Source organism: Lygodium microphyllum, chromosome 25, assembly GCF_053477565.2.
Source record: "Lygodium microphyllum isolate KBCC chromosome 25, Lygodium_microphyllum_v1.1.10, whole genome shotgun sequence".
Taxonomy (NCBI): Eukaryota; Viridiplantae; Streptophyta; class Polypodiopsida; order Schizaeales; family Lygodiaceae; genus Lygodium; species Lygodium microphyllum.
Window position 1 is genome coordinate 129634253 of NC_141159.1, and position 25027 is coordinate 129659279.

Below are 25027 nucleotides of genomic sequence, written 5' to 3' on the forward strand. Positions count from 1 at the left end.
TTCATTACTTGCTTTACCATTAACCAAATTTCTAAAGAAAGGAATTGTATATCATTGGTCCGATAATCAACAGAAATCCTTTGACTTATTGAAACATGCATTAACCCATGCCCCTGTCTTACAGTTGCCTGATTTTAATGTACCATTCTTTTTAGTAGTGACCGATGCTAGTGGATCAGGAATAGGAGCCGTACTTATGCAGGATAATCATCCCATAGCCTATTCTAGTTGTAAGCTGAAACCCTCAGAACTGAAATATTCCACATATGATAAAGAATTATTAGCTGTTGTACAAGCATTAAGACAGTGGAAACACTACTTAATGGGCTCTGAATTTATGATTAAGACCGATCAACAAAGTATTAGACATTTACTTAAGCCAACCTCAAATATCTGACCGACATATCAAATGGGCATCCTTTATCCAGAGTTTTCATCCTATCATTCAATACCAACCCGGTAAAGAAAATGTAGTGGGGCTGATGCATTAAGTAGAAGACCTGCCATTCATAATATTTCTGTTATATCTTTTGATTCTTTGATTGCTATGAAAGATACTTATCATCAGGATATTACTTTTCATACTGATTGGAATAAATTAGTTCAAAATAACTTGATTCCTATTGATTCATATCTTATAATGATGGATTTATGTTTTATGAAAAGAGATTATGTGTTACAGTTCCATTCGGATCTTTTGTTTTGAATGAGATTCATTGTCCTCCATATCAAGGTCATAGAGGTATCATATCTACTTTACATACATTAACTGAAGATTTTTATTGGCCGCATATGAACACTGATGTATCTAACTTTGTTTCTGAATGTTTGATTTGTCAAAGAGTTAAGAGACATCATGGTAAATAGTATGGATTACTTATGCCTTTATCTATTCCGTCTAGACCATGGCAACAAATTTCTATGGATGTTATTACTGGTTTACCTAATGCTAAATGTAACCATGATATGATTTGGACAGTAGTAGATAGGTTTAGTAAACAAGCATATTTTATTCTATGTAAGAAAACTTTAACAGCATCACAGGCAGCACAATTATTTTTGAAAACTGTTTTTACTAACCATGGATTACCAAAAGTTATTATTTCAAATCGTGATTCTAGATTTTGTAACAACTTTTGGATCACGTTGTTTGCTAACCTAGGCACAAAAATTGATTTCTCATCTGCATTTCATCCAGAAACTAATGGACAAACAGAAGCCACTAACAGTACTATTCTAGATCTTTTACGTGCTTATACTATTTCTAAACCTCAGACATGGGATACACATTTGCATTTATTACAGCTTGCATATAACAATACACCACACACATCTACAAAGAAAGCACCGTTTGAAGTGATTTATGGTTATAGATTGTCTACACCTGTTGCATCTTTGTCAAATAGAATTCAGAGTGCTGATGATATTGCTAGTATTCATAATACTATTTTTGATGAGGTTAAAGTCATGATTGCCAAAGCCCAGCAATCATATACCAAACAAGCCAATAAGAAAAGACAAGCAATGAATTTCAAAGTTGATGACTATGTTTAGTTGAGAATAGAAAAACGTAGACTACAAAGTGTAGATAGACACCCAGTTGTGAAATTAGCACCTAGATTCTATGGACCATTTAGAATCATTCATAAAATTAATGATAATGCATTCAAGTTAGAATTACCACATCACTGGAAAATTCACAACACATTTCATATTAGTTTATTAAGACCCTTTAGAGGCCAATTACATGTACACCCTGTTTATGAAAACCCAGCTTTGTTAGAGGAAGAGACTGAAATACTTGAACCTGAAGCACAACACATTTCATATTAGTTTATTAAGACCCTTTAGAGGCCAATTACCTGTACACCCTGTTTATGAAAACCCACCTTTGTTAGAGGAAGAGACTGAAATACTTGAACCTGAAGCTATCATAGACACTGATTTTATGACCACTAGAATTGGCCGAAGATATTCTAGATATCTAGTTAAATTTAAGAGCCATCCTGTAGAAGAAGCCCAATGGATGCACGCTAGAGACTTAAATTCTTTCCCCACTCTGTTAGCTCCACATTGAGCTAATAGCAATTGAGGTCAATTGCTATTCCACCCCGGGGGTATGATGCCAGGAGGCATATTTCACGGCGGATTCCGTGCCATGGTGGATTCCGTGAGGTTTTACGGTGGATTCTGTAAACTTTGATGACCGAGGCTCATACACAAAGTGGATTCTTTGTGCGAGAAGTTGATGGGGACGCCTGTCCTTTTCGGGCGTTTTATTAATTTAGTGTGTACATGGGTGATTCCATAGCGGTCGATTCTGCAAAATGCATATTAAATTAATAAACGTTTATGAGTTTAGAGTGCACACTCGTAATAAATTAAGGTTAGGATTGATTTCTAACCAGTTGATTTATTTATGTAGCTGAAGACTGCTAGGTATTCACTTTTGTTGGTTTAATTGTATTATTTTACTAACGATTGTGAATGCTTCAGTTGATGTGTAGAGATAACAGCGGTGGTGGAGGAAAGCATTGGAGGATAGCGAGTATTCGATTTATTACTTATATTTTGATGGGCGCATACCTTAGGCATGGCGCCTATATTCTGTCACGCCTATTTATTGAGGCGTTGGATATTTATTATTAATTTGTATGCGCATGGGCGCACGATTATGTTATTTCTACTTGGACATTGTATTGGGCATGCAGACTCTTTGGGCACTGCCCATTAGCTTTATTCTTATTTTGTGCTAAAGCAAACTCAAAAGCTAAAAGCTTGCTATTTTGTAATTTGGGCTATTATTTGAACTTGAATATGATTAATACATAAAATACATGCTTTGTGGAGCGCTCACACAAGGCATGGGGGGAGACTGCACCCAATTGGTCTCTTGTTCATGTCGCTCATGCTTTTTACATTGAATTTTGTGCAAAAAAGTAGAGTTCTATTGTTCTTGGGGACCTTCCGGCATTCACTATGCGAGCGTACAGCGTCCGATCTGTGCACCATTAAACTTAAACACCCATTGTTACAAAATTTGTTCACTCTTAGATCAAAATGGGAATGACTCGGTTTTCAAATAATGGAAAATGCCAAACAATATTGAGCCATTAAAAAAATATGAGTATGATCCCACCTACATTAGTTCAATGTCCTTCTACATGTTGGCCATCACATGGAAGACACCACTAAAAGACCATGTTCTATTACATTCGTATTTGGATAAAGTACTTTGTGAAACAGAAAGCCCAAGAACTAGTGAAGATGTGTTCCTTGGCCAAATATGTGGAAATTTTGGAGACCATAGGTCAACCATCTCAAATGCACTGAATCCCGAACTAACTGTGATGCAGGTAAGAGGACCCAGACAATCACTATATAAATAGGAGAGAGCCCAAATAAAGTGGAAATTCCCATTTTTGCAAAGCTAGTGTAGAGGGCCCTAAATCACTCTCACAGAGAGAAACTGGAGAGAAAATAGATACTAGGGCTATACAATTTTGGTCCAATCCTCATATATAAGTATGTTGTTGTTAACTCCTTATCAATTAGTGCATCGAGGACATGGTTTTTCTCGGTGGTGATTCTCAAGCTCAAAAAGGTTGATACTATGGATTCCTCATCCTTGGGGTCGATCTTGGTGATGGAGACTGCCCGAATATTTATAGGCAATAACACCATAGGGGGCCCATGCAGTGGGTGTGCTAGTGTCTAGTATTTCTTAATGCAACTTCTGTTGAAGAAGCTTATGTCCTCCCTATTTAAAGTTTCGAGGCCCACATTATTGGTCCTGCTAATCTAACAAACTCGAAAGGGTCCAAGACCTCTAAGCTTCATCTTCTACTTGTGGCCTTTAATTGAATAAGGAAATATCAGGTCGCCTTTTTCAAAATCATGTTGTTTGGCATGCTTGTCAAACCACGCCTTTCTTTTGGCTTTCTTATAAATGAGTGCATATGTGGAAATGAATCAAGTTTTGGATAGCCATCCCAATCTGCTAGGTGGTTACATTCCATCCCTCCTTGCTATCCCATCTTTCTTGCATAGCTATCCTCAAGCTTGGAACAAATCATAACCATTATGTAGGTCAACTTTAATTGTGTTTTTCTGGTAGTTGTTTTTCAGGCGTTTCAATAATTGCACAAGGATGCCATCAACTTTTTGTCCTAGTCGCTTCTTCATGAGGTAGAGACGATTTTAGTTAATGCACTCATCAAAATAAATTTTATCACTTCAACTTGATCATTGGCTTGGGGATAATATGCATAATATGGCAATGATTTTTTATGGATCACCAAGAAGGTGGATAGGAGATGGATAATTACCTCATTAATGAAGTGCGTGCCTTGGTTGCTCACTAGTTGAATGGGGAAATTGAATCTAAAGATCACTTTCTCCCGAAGAAACTTAGCTATGGTCCTTGCATCATTTTTCCTAGTCCTTCTTATTTCAATCCATTTCATAAGGGAGTTAGTGCCTATAGCCTAGTCATATATTTGTCTTGTGAGTACTAGGGTATAGGGCTAATGGGTCCAATGAAGTAAATGCCCCACTTTTTAAATGGTTGGCATGATATCATTAGTCTCAACTCCATATTGTCCTTTTGTATAGGTACTTTCACCTGATGACACTTGTCATAATGTTTGAAAAACTTAGCGATGGCATGGAAGAGCATAGGCCCACAATTGAGACTAAAAACTTTTTCTAAAGTAGTGACATCTTGCAATTTTCCCATGTGCATAGATATATAGCTCCATCCTTAGACTGGATCATTGAATGAGGAGGATATGTTGCTTTAATGTTGAACTCCTTAGGCATGCCGCAATTAGTAAACCCAATGAATAATCTCCTTGATATTTTAGCAAAGTAAGAAATGATGTCTATTGTGTGAAGATTGTTAAAGGGCATTCTCATATTTTTTTATATGCAAGTCATCATCTTCAAATAGAAAAAGGATAATGAAATCTCTAGGGGACACGTCATTTGCATCTCTCTTGGAATACGAAACATGTAAAATTTTTTGCAAAGTTGAGTCATTCAAATGATAGATTACAAGCATTGGAGGCTCCTCACGACTACACACACCAGCTTCTAAATAGTGTATAACACTAGGGTGGTAAAAGTTTGTATGCACTCTCCCTAATGGAGCCTATGCATCTAATGGGCCTAAATGTTAGGTGTGATTTATTTTTTCCACATACAAAATCTTAATAGTTGGGTAAGTTGGATTTTGTTGATTATGTGACTAAATGTCTTCAACACTTATTGATTCACCGATTGATGCAATTGCCTATGTGCTCTCTATGCAGCATTTAATTCACATGGAACTATATGCTCATCTTGTGGGTATTCATCATCACAAAGGCTCATTACAGGACTTCTTTGAGCTATGGGTTCTTAAAACTATTCTACAAAGCTAGTAGGGCCAGGATAGGCCCACCCTCTTTGTAGATTTTCCATAACTCCATGACTAGTTATAGCTTCTTCTTTATAGGTGGAATAGAAGATTAAATTGCTATTTTCTCCCTTATGATATTTTCTTATATGCTCTGAATTTCAGATATGAATATCTTTGAGGTCAAATCATGCACCCTTCTATCATAGTCAATGCAATTACATATTTGTTGATACCCTTGATCGACTACATGATATATGAAGAACTCATGGGCATCAACACTTTGAAAGTAGCCTAAGAAGTCTTGTTTTTGCATGTTGGCCATTATCTTGAATGAAAATGCTACTATGAGCTTTATTTTCTTATTTATGAGTGCCCCTCTCCCCTTACACTTTTCACTAGCAATCTCATAGTGATCTAAAATATTGATATAGAAAGTAATTACCTTGTTTGTGATTTTTTTTTCAAAATAAAACACACCCTTTCTATTCAATCCGTAAATAACCCCTTTACATGTCATCCCTCTAGATGTAAACATGTGAAAAAATGGTATTTGAAAAATTCCTTATGTTGAACTCTTGTGACACACATATATCTTCATGAGGGACTCCCCCCCCCCCCCCCCAAAGGTACTACTATGGACATTAAAAGTTAGTTAGTCTTTATTTTTGTATGAAATTGTGAATTGTGAGTTGCTTATAAGTGCCAACCTTTGGTACCAATTGAAAGTAATCAATTGAATGCCAACTTGCCTTATCTCTATCCAAGTATTTCATGGAAGTAGCCCCCTTCCTTTGACTTATATTATCTAATCTCTTCTTGTAATTGCTATTGCATTCCTATTAGCACCTTTCTTGTATCCACCACAACCTCCTCTTTGGCAACATCTCTTAGCATACTGTTATTGCCTTTTTTATAAATTGTTTTAATCTAATAATTCATTGAAGACTAAAACTAACTTTCCTTCTCATGGGAAGGCCTAACCTTTTTATTTGCACCGATTAAGTTTTATGTGTATTAGGTACAAGTCTAAATCCCTTTACCATAATGCAATAAAATATTACTTTAATATTTATATATTAGATTCTCCTTGTAAAATCTAATATTCTACTTTAGACATGTTGATGCATTACTAACTATGTTGAATTTTGAGAGATAAGTGAGATATCTATCGTCTATATTGTATTTTATGAATAAGATTTGAAGTTTATATCCAAAAATAAAACTTAGACCTAGACTACATTTATAAGTATGATAGCCCAATTTTGCACAGATGCATGCTATTATTAGTGGGATATTGAGCACATGAAAACTCAATGCAAAGAAAGAGAATAAAAATTTTTGTAGTCCTAGACTCAAAGCCAATAGAAGGCTTGTTTGTAGCTTGATCTATCCTCGTAGTTTTACCAATAATAGATAATAATAATAATAATTCCTCCTATTTTATTACATGTACTACAAATCCATCTTTGTAAACCAAATTTTCATGCTTTCTTATCTACAAGAATAGGGAAGTTTCATTGTGCAATACTAGAATCATGCATATGAGCACCACAAAAGAGAGTCACACCTTGTAACATCACCATTTTCCTCTCCCCTCTTTGACTACAACTTAATATTTGATCTCTTCATTACTTACTCTTCAATAGCAACAATCATTGGATTAGCCTAGATACCAAAGAGTGCCCCATCAAAATGAGATATTATTATAGCCATTAAGTTGTTATATCTTGTTCTTGATATTGTTGCTCATGAGGTATGTGGTACCTCTTTTGCTTACATGTTTAGAATTATGGCTAGAATATCCATCAAGAGTGGGAGGGCAAGCATGTGTGTGGGGAGTGGGGTGGGGAAAAAGGGAGACACACACACATACACATGTAATTGTAATAATAAATTATAAGAATATTTAATCAAAGACAAAGTGGCTTGCAAACAGTGTTGGAGCTTTTCAACATATAGTCACAAAGTCTTGTATGGTATTGAAAAGTCAGCTAGGAGTGTGCTTCAATTAGAAAACTAGGAGCATACCACACAAATGAATCGGGTGCTTGAACATATTTTCAACTATAAATATTCACTACAAGGGACTGGGGCAATAGCGACGCCGATTAGCGACGGCGTTTATCGGCGTCGCTATTGGCGTCGCTATATGCGTCGCTATACGCGTCGCTATTTGCGTCGCATTTGCGACGCAAATAGCGACGCAAATAGCGACGCATATAGCGACGCCGCAGGGAAAAAAAAGCGCGGCCGAAACCAGAGCGCCGTTTTCATTTTGTTTTCTTCGCCTTTTGAGAGCGAGAGCGAGGGAGAGAGCCAAGGCTTTGTGAAAGAAGAGGAGGAAGAGACTTGTTGCCGCCGCCGCCGCCACCGCCACCGTCGTTGTTCGCGAAGGAGAGGAGGAGCCCTCGTTGCAAAGAGAAGCCGCCCACGCTCGCCATATCTCATTGGTGAGTCTCCCTCTCTCTTTCTTTTACTTGTTGAAGGTTTAAATCGTTCTCTTTTGTTTATTTAGGAGAGGAAAAGAAAGAGAAGGAGAGGGAGAGGGAGAGAGAGGGAGAGAAAGAGAGGGAGAGGGAGAGAAAGAGAGTGAGAGTGCATTCTCTCTCTCTCTCTCTCCCTTTTGCTTGTTTAATGTTTAAATTACTTTCTTCTTTGCTTGTTTAGGAGAGGAAACGAGAGAGTAAGAGAGAAAGAGAGGGAGAGGGAGAGGGAAAGGGAAAGAAAGAGAAAGAGAAATAGAGGGAGAGGGAGAGGGAGGGGGAGGAAATAGGAGAGGGAGAGAAAGAAAAAGAGAGGGAGAAGGAGGGAGAGTGCATTCTCTCTCTCCCTCCCTCTCCCTTTTGCTTGTTTAATGTTTGAATCACTTTATTTTTTTCTTGTTTAGGAGAGGAAATGAGAGAGAAAGAGAGTGAGAGGGATAGGAAGGGGAAGGAAATGAGAGAGGGATAGAAAGAGAAAGAGAGGGAGAGTGCATTGTATCTCTCCCTCTCCCTTTTGCTTGGAGGATGTTTAAATCACTTTATTTTTTGCTTGTTTAGGAAATGAGAGAGAAAGAGAGATAGAGAGGGAGAGGGAGAAAAAGAGAGGGAGAGGGAGAGGGAGAGGGAGGGGGAGGGGAAGGAAATGAGAGAGGGAGAGAAAGAGGGAGGGGGAGGGAGAGGGAGCGAGGGAGCGAGGGAGAGGGAGAGGGAGAAAGAGGGAGAAAGAGGGAGGGAGAGGGAGAGGGAGGAGGAGGGAGGAAATGAGAGAGGGAGAGAAAGAGAACGAGAGGGTGAGGGAGAGGGTGAGAGAAAGAGAGGGAGAGGGTGAGGGAGAGGGAGAGGGAGAGGGAAGGGAATGAAATTTAAGATAATATACGTATCGATAATGGTATGCAATGTGCTTTGCATACGGCCACGTACTTCATCAAAATTAACCCAAAATTATTGTTATAGAAGTGGAGATCCCTTAAATTGAGTATAGGATAATTTCTCTCAGGTCTTATGACTATGAGTAGAATTGATTGAAATAAATTTTATTACTATAGTTGTAAAATTTCATAGATGGCGCGCATTAATTTTAAAATGGATTACTTATACTCAAAGCCGAGATATAACAAAAAATTATCTACCGGGACAAACAAATCGTTGAGCATGATACAAGGCCGAGATATAACATCGGAAAATCTCTCGACTACTATATACAATGCAAGGTTTATGGTCAACTTGCAAGTTGACGTACATCTCCAAAAAGCTATCCATTTAAGCCTCGTTTGCTGTAATGTAGATAAGATGGCAAACGAAGAAGGTCCTATTGTTCAAGACCGCGAGTCGTATCTTAATCAGCGTGTCCCATGTCCTTGCTCTCAATGCAAGTTGGCAATTAGACGAAAACGTCGATTGTCTATAGAACACGTACGACGATTTGGCGAGTTTCAACCTGAGATTATTGATCAGGCGATTGCAGATTTTCAGCAAACGGTATTTTCAAGTTAGCATTTTTCATGCATTGTACTCTCAAGCTAATTGAAAACCATACACAATAAGATTGGGTCTTGTTGGCAAATTTTGTGTCCAGGGGGGTGATGTCTCGACCCAAGGGGGAGAGCACCCTTTGCGGCCAATTAGAAGAGTTCGTGGACGTGAGATGGATGGATGGCAGGAGCCAATAGACCACTCGCAAGGCCCATCTATATCGTCAATGCCAGAGGAGACAGACAACCTTCCCGACTTGCCTACAATCTTGGAGCCTGAGATGGAGGCAATGATCGATGCATTGATTCCCATGGATGTTGAGACATCTGACCCGCTTAGAGAGGAAGCATCCATACCATTATATGATGGGTGCCGAGTATCTCGGTTGAAGACATTGCTTGCACTCTTAAGTGTGCAAGCGAAATACGGTTGGAGCGATACGAGTGTGACTGAGTTATTCAGGTACCTTGCATACAGACTTCATTGTTTTTTTTTTAAACAGTATTATTGTAAATATGGATGGATTTTTCAAGGTGTTTTATGATGTTTTCAGGTTATTGAAATATCATATATTGCCACCTGCAAACACCATGCCTGAGTCTCGTGATGATGCACGACATGTTTTACGGAAGCTTGGCATGGACTACAATAACATCCATGCATGTATCAACGACTGCATATTGTTTCGAGATGAATACGAGACTATGGAGACATGTCCAAAGTGTGGTGCTCACAGGTATCGACAGGACTTGCAAGGGCAGACCATCCCTCAAAAAGTCCTCAGACACTTTCCGCTCATCCCCCGCATAAACCACATGTTTCGCACGTCTGCCATGGCAAGCTTGACAACGTGGCATGTGCAGAATAGGTCTACGGATGGAGTGCAACGAATATCAGCAGATTCGCGCGCATGGAGCCACATTGACTCTACCTTCCCAGGCTTTGCGCGAGAGCCAAGGAATCTTCGGCTCGGTCTCGCCATGGATGGTGTGAACCCATTCGGTCTGCGCTCGACTTCTTACAGTGTGTGGCCTATAGTGCTTGTCAACTACAACATTCCTCCATGGCTTTCTACGAAGAAAGGACATCTCATCCTTAGCTTGCTCGTCCCGGGCCGCTACAAAGTAAAAAATATGGACGTGTATCTTCGTCCATTAGTCGATGAGCTTAAGATTTTGTGGGAGGAGGGGGTCACGGTGCAAGATATGAGCAGGCGCGATGGTCGGCGGTCAGCCAACATTCGAGCCATTCTCATGTGGACGATGCATGACTTTTCGGGATTGGGAGAGTGCTCAGGTGAGCAGACATTTGTTCACGCCGGTAATATCTATATTTTATTTCATTCAATCAAGTATTCACTAGGTCGTGGATCGCCTTGCAGGTCTCGTTACCTCAGGTTATCATGCATGTCCATTGTGTGGGCCACAGTTAGACTCCCGAAGGTCACGAACCATGAAGAAGATGGTATATCAAGGACACGCCACTTTCTTGCCGGAGGATCATGAACTCAGGGAAGGTTTTCTTGGACGACCTCCAGCACGTATGAACGCTGCAAGCTGGTACGAGCTGAAAATGGTAAACCCGGAATCACATCCAAATGGAATGCGACGGTTCTCAGTTTTCTACGAGTTGCCATATTGGACCCACTTATAAGTCAACCACTTGTTGGATCCCATGCATATTTTCAAAAATGTGGGCAGCTTGCTATGGGACCACATCACAGGAAAGAGAGACACTATAGGGTCACGAATGGATTTAAAGGAGGTAGGTAAGATGGAGGCGCTTTGGCCGCAGTCGAGTGCTGAAGGGGGAGTGCAGCTTCCTCGCGCTCCCTGGGTTTTGTCTACCAAAGAAGAGCGCATTGTGAAGCAAGTAATCAAGTCTATCCGCACTCCGACGGGTATGATGCGTTCTCTCAGGTCCGCATTTTCTAAAGATGACCAAATGTCTGGGCTAAAATCCCATGATTGGCATAAGATATGTCAGGTTTGTGAACAGAATGGATTTTAATAAGCGTGGACATTTTGAAATTTGAAAAGTGACCATTATTCTTAATGCTTTCTCATTTGTGGCAGTTTGTCCTACCGATCGCGATCGCGGGATGCCTAACTCCAGAAATTCGTGGGGCCATTTACAAGCTGTCGACTTTGGTGCAATGGATCTCACAGAAAGAGATTAAGACGTCCTCTATTGAATCCGCAAGGCGGGGAGCAGTTGAGACGGTCTGTCTCTTTGAGAAATACCTGCCCACTAGCATGCTCACGATACAAGTTCACCTTCTTGTGCATCTTGTGGACGAAGTGGAGATTGCCGGACCTGTCCATACGCGATGGATATTCTTCCTGGAGCGCTTCATGAAAACCCTGAAAGGCTTTGTGCGACAACGAGCTCGTCCGGAAGGTAGCATGGCGGAGGGTTGGTTGGTGTCAGAGGCATTAGTGCATATCTCACAATGGCTACCAACGGTGGAACCAGACAATGAAATGCTATGGACGCTCAAGGACGATGACAGGCTGACTGGAGATGTGGTGGTTGGAAATGGGGTAGAAAAAAGAATGGATGCCTCAATGGAAGAGAAAGTGAATCGCTTTTGTATGTTGCACCATGCCTCCATGGAGACGTGGCTCGCCAAGTACCAGATTGCAAGGCAAGATCGAGAGGAAGCGCGAGCTGAATTCCGACGCAGTACGCGTCACCGACCGATTCGATATCCCGAAGGCATGGAGGAGATGCCGCGGTTTATGTCAACACGATGGTTGCATGGAGCCTTGATCGCAGCATCCAGCGAAGGGGCAGAGGTCTCAATGGAGGAGTGGGAGTTCTCGAGGGGATGTAGTCCAAAGGTAATGAGGGGTTTAGAATGTGTCGTATCTGAATTTGTTTGCTACATCTAATTTGAGTGTTTCAATGTGCAGTACAAAATATATAGTGCAGCGTGGTCGCGCGGACGGCATTTTCGGGTGGAGCGTATTGACAAAATGCGCTCCACAATGGACTGTGGTGTCATGGCAAGGTTTGAGCAAGAGAGCCGGCGACGAGCAACGGATCCGAACACGGTTGTGGATGAGATGGAGTATTTTGGGAATTTGCAAAGTATTATTACGGTGGATTACCGTAGCTTCTCCATGATAATATTCGATGTGCAGTGGTTCAAAGTGGTACTTGGAGGAGCTGGCGCAACGGTTCGACGAGGTCCATCTGGATTTCTCGAAATAGATTCCGAAAAAAAATGGATGGATTTGCGCGACACCTTTGTGTTGCCGGCACATTGTGAACAGGTAATCTTCTAGTCATTTGCTTGCTAATTGTAATACGACATGCTTTATGTCACAATGGTTTGAAGACGGTTTGTAAGTGTTTGTGAACAGGTAATCTTCTATCCAAATCCCCGACAACCTCGATGGTGGTATGTTATACCTTCAACTCCTAGAGGTGCGAGAGTATACGATCAAAGCGATGTTCCAGGCATAGATGAAGAATATATGCAAATAGAGGGATCGAAATTACAAGGGGTGGAGGCCACCGCAAGCTTGGAGCCCGCATCGGCTAACAATGATGGAAATACAGAAGTCGTAGAATTTTTTGAGAACGAGGCAGACTCGTTCTTTTGTGGTGACATGTCTATCGACCTTCCAGTGTATGCAGAGTTATGTCAGGAGATTAACATGGGACCATAGAATACTTCATTCTTGGAGAATTGTATTACTCAATTCGTTGTTTAGATCTTCCATAAAGGTAGATAAGATATGCATTTTAAGATGGATTTTTCAAAAATGATTTATATTAATGCGCTTTGTATAGTTTCAATTGATTATTCTAACATTATTTTTTATCTCTGCAGGTATCTTTATTTTCAGGATGAGTCGAGGGATGAGCGATGAGGAGTTTCAGGAGATGATGGCACGTATGTCTCCAGATCAGCTCGCGAGATTCAGAGAGATAGCAGATCAGGAGCTGTCTCGTTCTTCGTCAGGGCGCTCTGCTAGATCAGCTTCAGTGCGATCAGATGCTTCAGCTTCGAGCAGACGATCTCGACGCTCGCGACTTGGGCCAGAGGGAGGGACTGCGACTGCAGGAGGATCAGGGGGGTGCTGCTGTGGAGACACGGACGCGGTGTCTCCGTCTCGTCGTTCAGCTAGAGCTCGGTCACCTCCAGGATTTGTCACACCTGTGGGGATGTCCACTCCAGTTACTCCGGCTTTTGCGCAGCCGTCGGCAGATGTCACGCCTTTTGGTGGCACTCCTTTTGGTGGCACCCCCTCTGGTGGCACTCCTTTTGGTGGCACCCCCTCTGGTGGCACCCCTTTCAGTGGCACTCCGGGAGAGGGTACCCCCGTCGGTACACCGGATGTTCAGGGGTCTCCTGGATATGCCCAGGAGCGTGGACGGAGATGGGAGAGGGCCCATACGAGGCACACTCCTAGGGATTATGGATACCTAGTGGATGGCAGGTCAGGAGCTATCATCATGAATGATGAGGGGAGGAGGGTGATAGCTCGCATGAGGGAGTTGTGCCAACAAGTTTTTCGGCACAACGTCCTGGATCATTGGAGGAACATACCGGAGGGGAGCAAGGAGTACATAGTAGCATCCTTGCATGAGGAGTTCCCGGTGCCAGCCGCAGTGGATAGATTCTCTACGGGCTGGATGATGGATTGCATGCGTGCATACATGTCACATAGACGATCCGACGCACGCAAGGCAATCAAGAGTGGGGCTCCAAATCCCGAGTGGTTAGATGCAGAGGACTGGCGCCGACTGAGGGAGGAGGCTACAAATTCGCCAGGACGTTGGAGTCAGCAGCGGGAGGCGGCGAGGGCACGAATCGAGGCCGGATCGGTACATCATCTTGGGAGTGGCGGCCACAGGACATATTTGGAGGACTTTGTAAGTTTCTCTTTTGTTTTGCTTATTTGTTTTTTTGAGATATTATTTGTACTGACAATCATATTTCTAACAGTTAGCATTTTGTTTTCTTTGCAGCACTCCATTACAAATCGTGATCCGCAAGGCCTTGAGACTCAATATGCAGAGAGGCACGGTCTCAGATCATTGATCGACCGATTGTACAGACGCGGCGGCCCAGTAAGTCTCTCATCTTTCATGTCCGTAGTTACCATGAGATATTTGAATGCATTATTGTATGGTGGATTGATATGTTGTTTCTTTTTCTGCAGAATCCGTTTGATGCTCCTTTGCAGAGGGACGAGCTTTCGGGGGACGACGATTTGTAGCTCGCCCTCGGATCCTTAGCGCTCACATACCTTTAGTTTTTAGTCGCCCGATCTATGTAGACATTTTCTATGTATTAGTGATATTGTTTTATGATTGTACCAATCGCATTTTATGCGATATCATGTATTTATTTCATCTATCAGTTTTATGATTTCAGTATAGATTCTTTTTGTTTGCAAACGCTTTGTATGCAGCAGTGCAGAAACTATTTTGTATGGCTCTCATACAGCACACAGTGCTATATGTGGCAGGGCAGCTTGCTGCCCTGCCACAAAATTTTTTTTTCCTCTGTTACCGTCGCTATTTGCGTCGCAAATTTACTGCAGACGTCGCTATTGTCGTCGCTATCAGCGTCGCAAATTCTCTGCAACCGTCGCTATATGCGTCGCTATTTGCGTCGCTATATGCGTCGCATTTGTGACGCATATAGCGACGCAAATAGCGACGCATATAGCGACGCAAATAGCGACGATTCCATGGCGTCGTCAATAACGACGCTTTTTCCGACGACGGGGGCAAATTTTGTTGTTTGTATTTTCGTCGCTTTAAACGTCGCTATAAGGTCTATATCTTGTAGTGATTCTACAACTTTTGCTTAGTTCACTAGCATAAGAAAATAGTCCACAATTTTGGTATTAGTTGACCATTTGGGTGTACTTACACGATTATAGCTCAAAAAATGTTGTAAGCTTCCTTTTCTACAATGTGTTTAATCATCGTCCATGTATAATAGTTGTTGATAAGGGTCTCATTGGGTTGTACTATTTAATTTCTTACAGTTAACGCATACTCAAATATTCCCATTTTACTTGAGTACCACAACAATGGGTGACACCCAATCTATATGCTCAATCCCAGAAATGTATCCTACTTTTTGTAAGTTCTTCAACTCCTCTCTCATGTGGTATGTGTAGCAAGGATTCATGGGATAGGATCATTGGTACTAGGCTTGGCATCCGATTTCAAAGAAATAGTATGTGTCAACACTTGAGGTGAAATACCCTTACGGTTGGATTAATTATAGGCAAATAGGCCACTATGTCATTGCACATCTTTCACATTGAGGTCCTTAGCTATGTAAACTAGTTTAAAGTCTTGGCATCCAATTTCAAAGAAATAGTATGTGTCAACACTTGAGGTTAAATACCCTTAAGGTTGGATTAATTATAGGCAAATAGGCCACAATGTCATTGCACATCTTTCACATTCAGGTCCTTAGCTATGTAAACTAGTTTAAAGTCTTTCCTTAGTTCAACAAGGTTTATGAATTTTCTCTTTGCCTGACCTTCAAGCTCGTCATTACACAAAGCCTTTCAGGGTTTTCATGAACCATTCCAAGAAGAACATCCATCACGTATGGGTGAGTCCCGCAATATCCACTTCATCTATAAGATGCACCAAGAGGTGAGTTTGTGTAATGAGCATACTGGTGGGTAGATACTTCTCAAAGAGACAGACCGTCTCAACTGCTCCTACCTTGCAGACTCAATAGAGGATGTCTTGATCTCCTTCTGTGAGACCCATTGCACTAAATTCAACAACCTATAAATCGCCCCACATATTTCTGGAGTGAGGCATCATGCGATCGCGATCGATCGTACAAACTGCAACAAATGAAGAAGCATTACGAACACTGACCAAACAATAAATAGAAAAATACGTAGGCTATTTACTATTGAGGCCAGTACAAACCTAACATATCTTATGCCAATCATGGAATTTTAGCCCTATTAGTTGGTCATCTTTGGAGAAAGCAAATCTAAGGGAACACATCATCTGTCAGGGTGCAATAGACCTAATAATTTACTTCATAATGCATTTTTTTTGTTGTGGACAAAACCCAAGGAGCACGAGGTAGTTGCAAGCAACCATCACTGCTTAATTGTGGCTAATGAGCCTCCATATTTCCTACCTCCTTCAAATCCATTCGTGCCTATACAGTGTCTCTCTTTCTTTTGATGTGGTCCCATAATAAGCTATCCACATTCTTAAAAATATGCATAGGATCCAAAAAATTGTTGATCTATAAGTGGGTCCAATACGACAACCCGTAGAAATTTGAGAACTGTCACATTTCCTCTAGATGTGACTCTCTGTGGACCATTTTCAACACATACCAGCTTGTGGGAATTCATTTGTATTGGAGGTCATCCAAGAAATCCTTCCCTCAGTTCATCACCCTGTAGCAAGAAAGCAGTGTGTCCTTGATATACCATCTTCTTCATGGTTCGTGACCTTTGGGAGTCTAACTGTGACCCATACAATGGACATGCATGATAACCTATGATAACCAAACTTGTCCCAACACCCCTATTTAGTCAACACAAGCTTGAATGAGCTATGTTAGATATCACCAATGAGGATGGAAGCCTACTTACCTGAGCACTCCTCGAATCTTGAAATATCTTCTACGACGAACCCCTCCTCCCACAAAATCTTGAGCTCATCAACTAATGGATGGAGATGGACATCCACATTATTGACTTTGTAGCGCCTAGGAATGAGTAAGCTAAGAATGAGATGTCCTTTCTTCGTAGAAATCCATGGCGGGATCTTGTAGTTAATAAGTACTATAGACCACACACTATAAAAAGTTGAGCGGAGACCAAATGGGTTCACGCCATCCATAGCAAGACCAAGCCAAATATTCATTGGCTCTCGTGCAAAGCCTGGAAAGGTAGAGTCAATGTGGCTCCATGCATGTGAATTTGTTGATATTCCTTGGACTCCATCTGTGGATCCATTCTACACATGCCACGTTCTCAAGCTCGCCAATGCCCGATGTATGAATCATGTGACGTATATGCAGTATAAGTGGATGGTTTTCCCCTAGAAGTCCTTTCAATACCTATGAGCACCACACTTTGGACATACCTTCATAGTTGCGGAGTCTCCTTGAAGCAATACACAATTGTTGACACATGCATGGATGCTATTGTAGTCCATGCTTTCGTAATACTAGTTGCACATTATCACGAGACTCAAGCAATGCATTTTTAGGTGGTAATATATAATACTTTAACAACCTGAAAAAAAATCACAAAGCACCTTGAAAAATCACAACAATTTTTTTTATGATGGAGTCAAAAAGATCAACATAGCATACGTAGAATGTCCCTAAACAACGCGATCACACTTGCATCACTCCACCCGTATTTTGCTTACACACTTAGGAGCGCAAGTAGCATTTTCAAGCGAGATACTCGGCACCATCATATAATGGTATAGACGCTTTCTCACTCAGCAGATCAAATGACTCGGCATACATGGATATCAATGTATCGATCATTGCCTCCATCTTAGGCTCCAAGAATAGAGGAAGGTTTGAAAGGTCGATTGTCTTCTTTGGTATTGAGGGTGTAGACTAAGTCATGCCTTCCAACTGGTGGATTGGCTTAGACACTCCATCCATCACATGTCCACAAACTCTTCTAATTGGCCGCAATAGGTGCCTTCCTCCTTGGGATGAGGTGTCACCTCCCTGTATAAATTTTACGGGCACGTCTAATGTTTTGTATATGATATTCAATTAGTTTGTGAATGTAAGGCATGATGAATACACACTCCCTTCCCTTGTAGTGTTAAATGTACTAAGATATGCAGGTGTATGGAAGGAGATCATGTGTACCTAAAGAGTATGAGGGATAGGTAACCATGGAGCACAAAAACGAGATGATTACATGACATCCAATGCAAATGTGCTAATTCCAAAGTAAGATGTTATATTTTTGGAAGTCAATAGCTTATGATTTCAAAATGTAATGATCCACTTGTAGGGTATGAGAAAACATAACAAGAAAACTAGTGCTCCAAAGATGATACTTGTAGTGGTAAACAAGGTGGACATTCAATACGTATGCGTCATGCATCACACCATTAATGGAGGCTTCACACATCAATAGGTTGATAATGATAGAGTCATGATCTATAACATTGTTGGTTCTATCCTTCTTATTTAGTAAGAATGCAATCATAAACCAAGCTACAACTAGCTTTTCCAATGTGATGAACCTCTTCAATAAGACATGGATTAAGCATACTATTTTAAGGGCTAAGATATGGTTTTGATATAATCAAATTGTCTCAAGTAGAGTTAAGGTGATAAACATTTTGTGGAAATGTAAGGACACCAAAATTGTATCCGAATCTAAACTAGCCAATTCTTTGGGTGAAATAAGAAAACATGGTGAAGAAATGAATGAAGTCCACCTCACATATATAAAGATTATGGGCCATCATATGAGGCACCAATTTGAGACTATTACTACTAGTGAAGGAGGTGTGTGAAACACCACAAAAGAGGAGATTCTCAAAGAAGTAAACTTTTATTAGTGTGAGAGCCTCCATATTGTGGTATTCCTGTGTAATGCATCATAATATATTTGTCATATTCCAAGGATTTGTTCAAAGGGACAATGTGAATTCCCTTCTAGCCTTTTAGGGCACTTAAATGAAATATATATTTGTTTTCCAAAACTCATTGATAAGAGCCAAGAGAATTTAGGAAAGTATCAATGGTGTGTTTCTCATAGTTATCACTTGGATGTTGAGAAAGCTCCAAGTATTGAGATTTTTTATATGAATATGCCATCATGGAACCAATGTTGGGGTGATTAGGAAATTTCATGACATGTAGATATGTGATCCACATATCCTATGCACAAGGGGCCATTGGCTTAAGAAAAATTTCGGTGGGAAAAGAAATGTGAAATTGATTTGGAATAGGCTTAATGTGTGTGTGGTAAACAAGGATATTTGGAGATATGTTGACATGAAGGCTTGAGATAGATGAGAAAAACTAGATCACATGTGGCATGCATACCTCAATATAAGGTTGATTAAGAAGGTATGGCTATAACGTTTGAAATAGTTCTTTAGAAATTTGATGTCAATAATCTAAAGGGATCAAATGATGAGTTCTATTAAGGTTCCAAACCTTGACAATATAATTTCTAAGAATGGTCACCAAATACAGTGTGGCAAGGTGCCCCCTAATATTGTTATGGTCCTACTGATCACTGCCTCACCCACCATGCCAACAATGATGAGGAAGGGGAAGGACATGAGCTCATGGGTAAACTAGTTGATACAAAGGGTAGTAGTAGTTTGTCAAAGGGATGACAAGGTGATGTTGGAGAGAGACGTTAACTAAGGATGCTTGGGATGGACTTGTACATTTATATCAAAGAAGAAATGAGGCCCCTATTCTTACCTTTGTAAGTAGTTAGAGAGTGAACATATGGGCGGAGGTGACTCCTTGGAAAGTTTTTGACTAGGATAAAATATCTAAAGGAGCAAACGATAGCTACAAATGAGTTTTTTTCAAACACTTCACTTTTGCAAATTGTTCTTGATTGTTTTTCTAATTCTGAGCAAAGTTTTGCATCTATTATTTGTTTAATACAGAAAAGCAATTTGAATGCCTTTTCATTTAATGAGTTGGTTTATATTTTGCTACAAGAAGAACAATCTAGGCAAAAATTTTCCATTATGTGTAATCCAGACCAAGTTTTTGTGGCTAATTAAAAAGGCAAAGGAACAACTTTATTGATGGTTTTCTTGATTCATATCAATGTTTTGCCACTATTCTTTGTTTGATGCTTAAAAGAAATCTAAATACCTTGTCATTTAATGATTTGGTTTATATTTTGTTACAAGAATAACAATCTTGAGGGGGAAAAATCCATTATGTGCATTGTAGACCAAGCTTTTGTTGCTAATTAGAAAATAAAAGAAAAAGCTTTCCTTTGTACCAATAAGTAGATATTGGTAAATGAAGTTTAGAAAAATAAGGCTAGTAATAATGAGATGAAAAATAAGGCTAGTAAGTAGATATTGGTAAATGATATTTAGAAAAATAAGGCTAGTAAATGATGTTTTGGGGTCCCCTTTGTGGATTGCTTTAGTGCACCGAGCATAGCACTTCCCTATACATGAGTGCAAACTCTTGTTCATTGCCTCACTTCTAGGGGGGATTTATTAACATATCTCAATAGTAATGTGTGTAAATATACATAGGACCATCATGGTATATTTTTCCCTTGTTAGGAGATTCCCCCCCTACCCAGCCTTGTATATATGCTTATTCAATTTAGCGTATACTTAGTCTTGTAAATCTTGTCTATCGAGACTTCTTAATACACTTTGAGTTGTGCTCTTCAAGCTTCTTCTTTCCAACTTGTGTACTTGCATTTGTGCAATCCTAGATCCAACAAACTTTACTACCATGAAGGAGATATTAGATAGAGAAAAAGAGAAAAACACAAGAGGGTATGCAAGAGAAGGACTATAGAACAACTTCTAAATGAAACATCAACTATCATACTTATCTTGATAACTTGGTCTATTTACATGAGTATAATGGAGTAGTAGGTGAGGTCCATAACTAATGGATGGTACGCAACTTATCACATGTGGAAAGTTACCGTCTTTAGGTGTCATTTAGCAAGATGACTGAGCATATCAAAGCTTATCTTGATGATAGATGAACTACCATTTGTTACATTAAGACTAATTCTTTCTTACAAGCTCATGGATTATATGCCACTATTGTGTACCTTCGAAATTAGCTTCGATGATGATACAAGGATAAAGCATCACCATTGTACTTCAACATTTCCTTTCGTAAAGGAGAGTGGCTTTCCCCTAGAAGATGAAGAAGGTGTGGGTGTCCACTAAAGCTAAGCATGACATGCCCATAAGAAATTAGCTAAACTCAATGTGAGAAGTATCTAGCTATCAAAAAATCATGGCTAGAATTCAATGGAATTTAGATTATGATAGTACAAGTTGGCACACATTCTCACTTCATGTGCATTTGTGACCATACTAATGACCTAATGTTGTGACAATCACTCGTCAAGGTGGAAGGGCTAAGTAAGTACACATTACGTTATTAGAAAGGCCCTTCTTAGTAGCAAAATTACAATTGGTGGTGAACAAGATGCATATTAGTAAATTTTTGGGACCATATGGAATCCATGTGGAGGTCCTATTATACCTTTGGAAAGCATGTTCATTTAACATATCCCAATTGCTTTGAAGTGGATGGGACACTCCTTTGTATACAAATAATTTGAGCGAATCAAAGTGAAGGGGATACTCCCAAAGGAGATTAGAATATCGCATTTCCAAATGTTTGGACAAAAGGAAAATTCCATAGTGGATATCTATGATAATGTTGAATGTTAAAAGGTGATGATCAAAGCAATGGATTACAAAACTAAGTTTTTGGGTAGCAAATTTGTGCACTATATATAGCATCATTTCATGTATGGAAGGATGATCCATTATCTTGTGTGTTGAATGTAATCTTTCTTATGGGTCATGTATCAAGCATCAATATGTATTGCTCTGTATCAACATGGACTTTGATAAGGCATGTCATCAAATTGACTAGTAGATTTTAATAGAATTCATGAAGTTCATGTGTTTTGCAATTTGATTGGTCAACATGGCATAGACCCATTCTCTAATGCTACAATTATGAAGTACTTGAATTGTGCAAGTGTCCCTCCCCTCCCTTCTCTCTTTGGGTCAAACATGGGTTTGATAGGCATACCCTTTTCCTCCACTATTACTTGTAGTCATATGAAGATTCAACAGGGTTTTCAATAAAAGGGTTGCCACTAGCATTAAAGGGGCATAACTTTATATCCATGTTTTGGTAGATGATAACTTTAACAATGTCCGAGGAGCTGAGAAGGAACTAGTAGAAACTATTATCCCATCGTATGAAAAAATTTATGGATCATGTGACTCAGAGACTAGCCATCACAACATTGATTATGTGACTCACGGATTAGCCATCACATTATTGATCATGTATCTAGGTTGGAAGAATAAACCATAACCTTTCCTATATTAGTAGGAGTTCAAGTGGATTAACTTAGGCAAGGTGTTACAATACTTGGGATATCTACTAGATATATGTATTAATGTGAAGAAACTAGCAAGCTAGGTGAAGGTAGTAGAGGGAGAACCAAAAGGTGAAAGAGCCATCCCCTCGGCTATGCATGTAGACTCATGGGTCATGAAAATGATGCTAATGCCAGTGCTTGTCTACGTATCCATCGCACTTATCTCTAGCTTTGCAAGGTTGTAGGAGATTCAAGAAGGAGCTGCGCTCCTTCTTATGAAAGTAGGAAGGGTAGTAGGGGATGGCACCCAATCCCATGGTTGGTAGTAGCATGTGAGAAAAGAGAAGGCAAACTCGCAAGATCTAGGTAGAATTTGCAAATGATAGTGCCGTGAAGCAAGCACTGTTTGGAGACTCCTGACATTGACATGAAGGGTCTCTAGAGTTGTGGAATTCTTCCAAGCACTCACACAAGGAATGTTAGGCTTCTCAGGAGGGTCAAGGTTGCGAGAGTGGTTAACGAATCGTGGGCCAAGGTAAAAGACGATATAGTAGTGTCCCTTTGCGAAGCTAGAAAGTAGGATATGACTTATGGGAACTTGAAAGGATCTTCATAAAAGTGGTGGCAACCTTGCCCTTGGTGGTTGCGATTCGCATTTGAGCTTCGCCTTTGAAATGCACTTGTAGGAGTGACGTAAACAATTCTCATCAAAATAAATAAAGGAGAATGCGTGTTGTGTATGCACACGTATATATTCGCGTGTGTGTGTATAGGCACATGACGTAATTTCAAAAACTTGTCCTAGTTCCTAAATAGTGGAGGAAATCTCACTATCCACAAATATATGTAGAGAAATAGAGACTCGAGAGATGCGATTATTTGGCGAGAACTTGAAAATATAAATAATACGCACATGAAATGGTTGCCACCATACATGCAAAGACGGTTGATAATACAAAGAGCTACCATTAGGGAAGCCAATTAAAGAGCTGCAGAAGGGAAAAGCTCTGGTGATAAGAATAGATGCTTATAAGATCAATTAGAAGCGCAAGCGGCGGCTGCAGTGGTGAGGAAGCTGGGCGAGGGGGAGGAGAAGGCGGGGTCCTTGAGCATGAGGCCCATCATGGCCCCGTACATGGCGTCGGTGAGGTGGAGGCCGTCCCAGCTGATGAAGTTGTTGGGGTTGGCGCAGGGGCTGGCCGGGAGGGAGAAGGAGCTCGGCATGAAGCGCGGGAAGCAGGCGGCCTGGGTGCTGGTGAAGCCGTAGTCGGAGGCGTGGTCGAACACCTGCAGGAAGGCGGCCGAGGTGTCGAGGTAGACGATGTCCACGCCAAGATGGCGGGAGGCGATGTCCTGGAGGGCAGCGCTGAGCAGCTGGTTGTGGCGGTCGCTCACGGCGCTGACGTGGGCGACGCAACCGTGGGAGTCGTGCGGAGAGGAGGCAAAGCGGGACATGTAGGTGGCCATGCAGCCCATGGGGAACTCCCCCTGCACCACCATTCTCTTGACTCCTGTGCTGAGGATGCGGTCCTCGACCTGGCTGGCCACCTTCTGCACCACGGAGGGGACCATGGCGGCGACAGAGGAGGGGTCGGGCTGCGGCGAAGACCAAGCGTAGTTGTAGTCGTTGCCCCCGATCTCGCCGATGTACACCAGAGCGTTGCTCATGTCGAGGGGGGCGGAGGTACGTCTACTGGTTGCCTCGAGGTCCGCGAGGAACCATCCCACCTGGACGTCCAGAGAGTCGGGAGTGCTGGAGTTCACTCCTGCGAGCTGCTCCAGAGTGCGTACGTCTAGAGCTGTGGCCCCCGCAACCGCAAAGTTCTCGTTCTGCATGATCCGTGGGCGTGCAGCTGCCGTAGTACTACTGCTGCTGGTGGTGTTCTGCTGCTGTACGCGGAGGTGAGCGGGCAGCAGAGGCACCCCGAGAGCCTGGCACAGGAAGTCGACCATGAGCCTGCCGTCGCTCCAGCGACCCGTGGCCTCGTGGAAGAAGGTGGAGCCGTAGGGGAGGCTGGAAGCGATCGAGCCTGGATTGTTGCCGGTGTCGGTGGTGGAGTCGCCGAAGGCCAACACGGGAGAGAAGCTGCTGGCGGGGCATGGCGGCGCAGATGATATTGATGAATGTGCTAAGGCACTGCTACGTCTGGTTAGAGCTGGCGCCGCATGAGCTGGATCGGCCTCCTCCTGCGATCTGCCTATCGACATAACTGAACTTGCTTGCGGTCCCAGGCGCCTGGCAGCCTGGCAGCCCTCATGCGCCGAGAGGACTGTAAGTGCAACAAGAACAAGCTGGAGAAGAAGACGACGAAGGGCCTTGGCTGGCAGCGGAAGCGTCGCGCTTGCCATCGTCAATATTCGTCGTCGGTGAATTGAGTTTCCGCTTTCGAGCTTCGGTCTTGTGTGTCTGCGCGTGAGTGTGTCGTGCGGTGCTCGTGCTTCTCTTGTGTCTGCCCTCTCTGCGCTTCTGCGCCGGCCTCGCTCGAGTCTCCCCTATTAATACTTTTACGAAGTCGGAAGCCGGGAAGGAAATTCGGCCGCTTTTCGAACTCCGAAGGCGAAACTGTAAGCGCCAA

The 25027-nt window shown here is 41.5% G+C and overlaps 1 protein-coding gene across 1 annotated transcript; it reads right to left on the reverse strand.

Moving 5' to 3' along the window:
• Positions 1-23486: 23486 nt before the first annotated feature.
• On the reverse strand, positions 23487-24800 carry LOC148014739 (GDSL esterase/lipase At3g48460-like). The gene has a single exon (XM_087666592.1). The coding sequence runs from the start codon at positions 24798-24800 to the stop codon at positions 23487-23489; it is 1314 nt and encodes a 437-aa protein (XP_087522718.1).
• Between the last annotated feature and the right edge of the window lie 227 nt (positions 24801-25027).

Excerpts from the sequence above, each read along its gene's own strand:
- LOC148014739 (XM_087666592.1), bottom strand. The coding sequence starts at position 24,800 with ATGGCAAGCGCGACGCTTCCGCTGCCAGCCAAGGCCCTTCGTCGTCTT.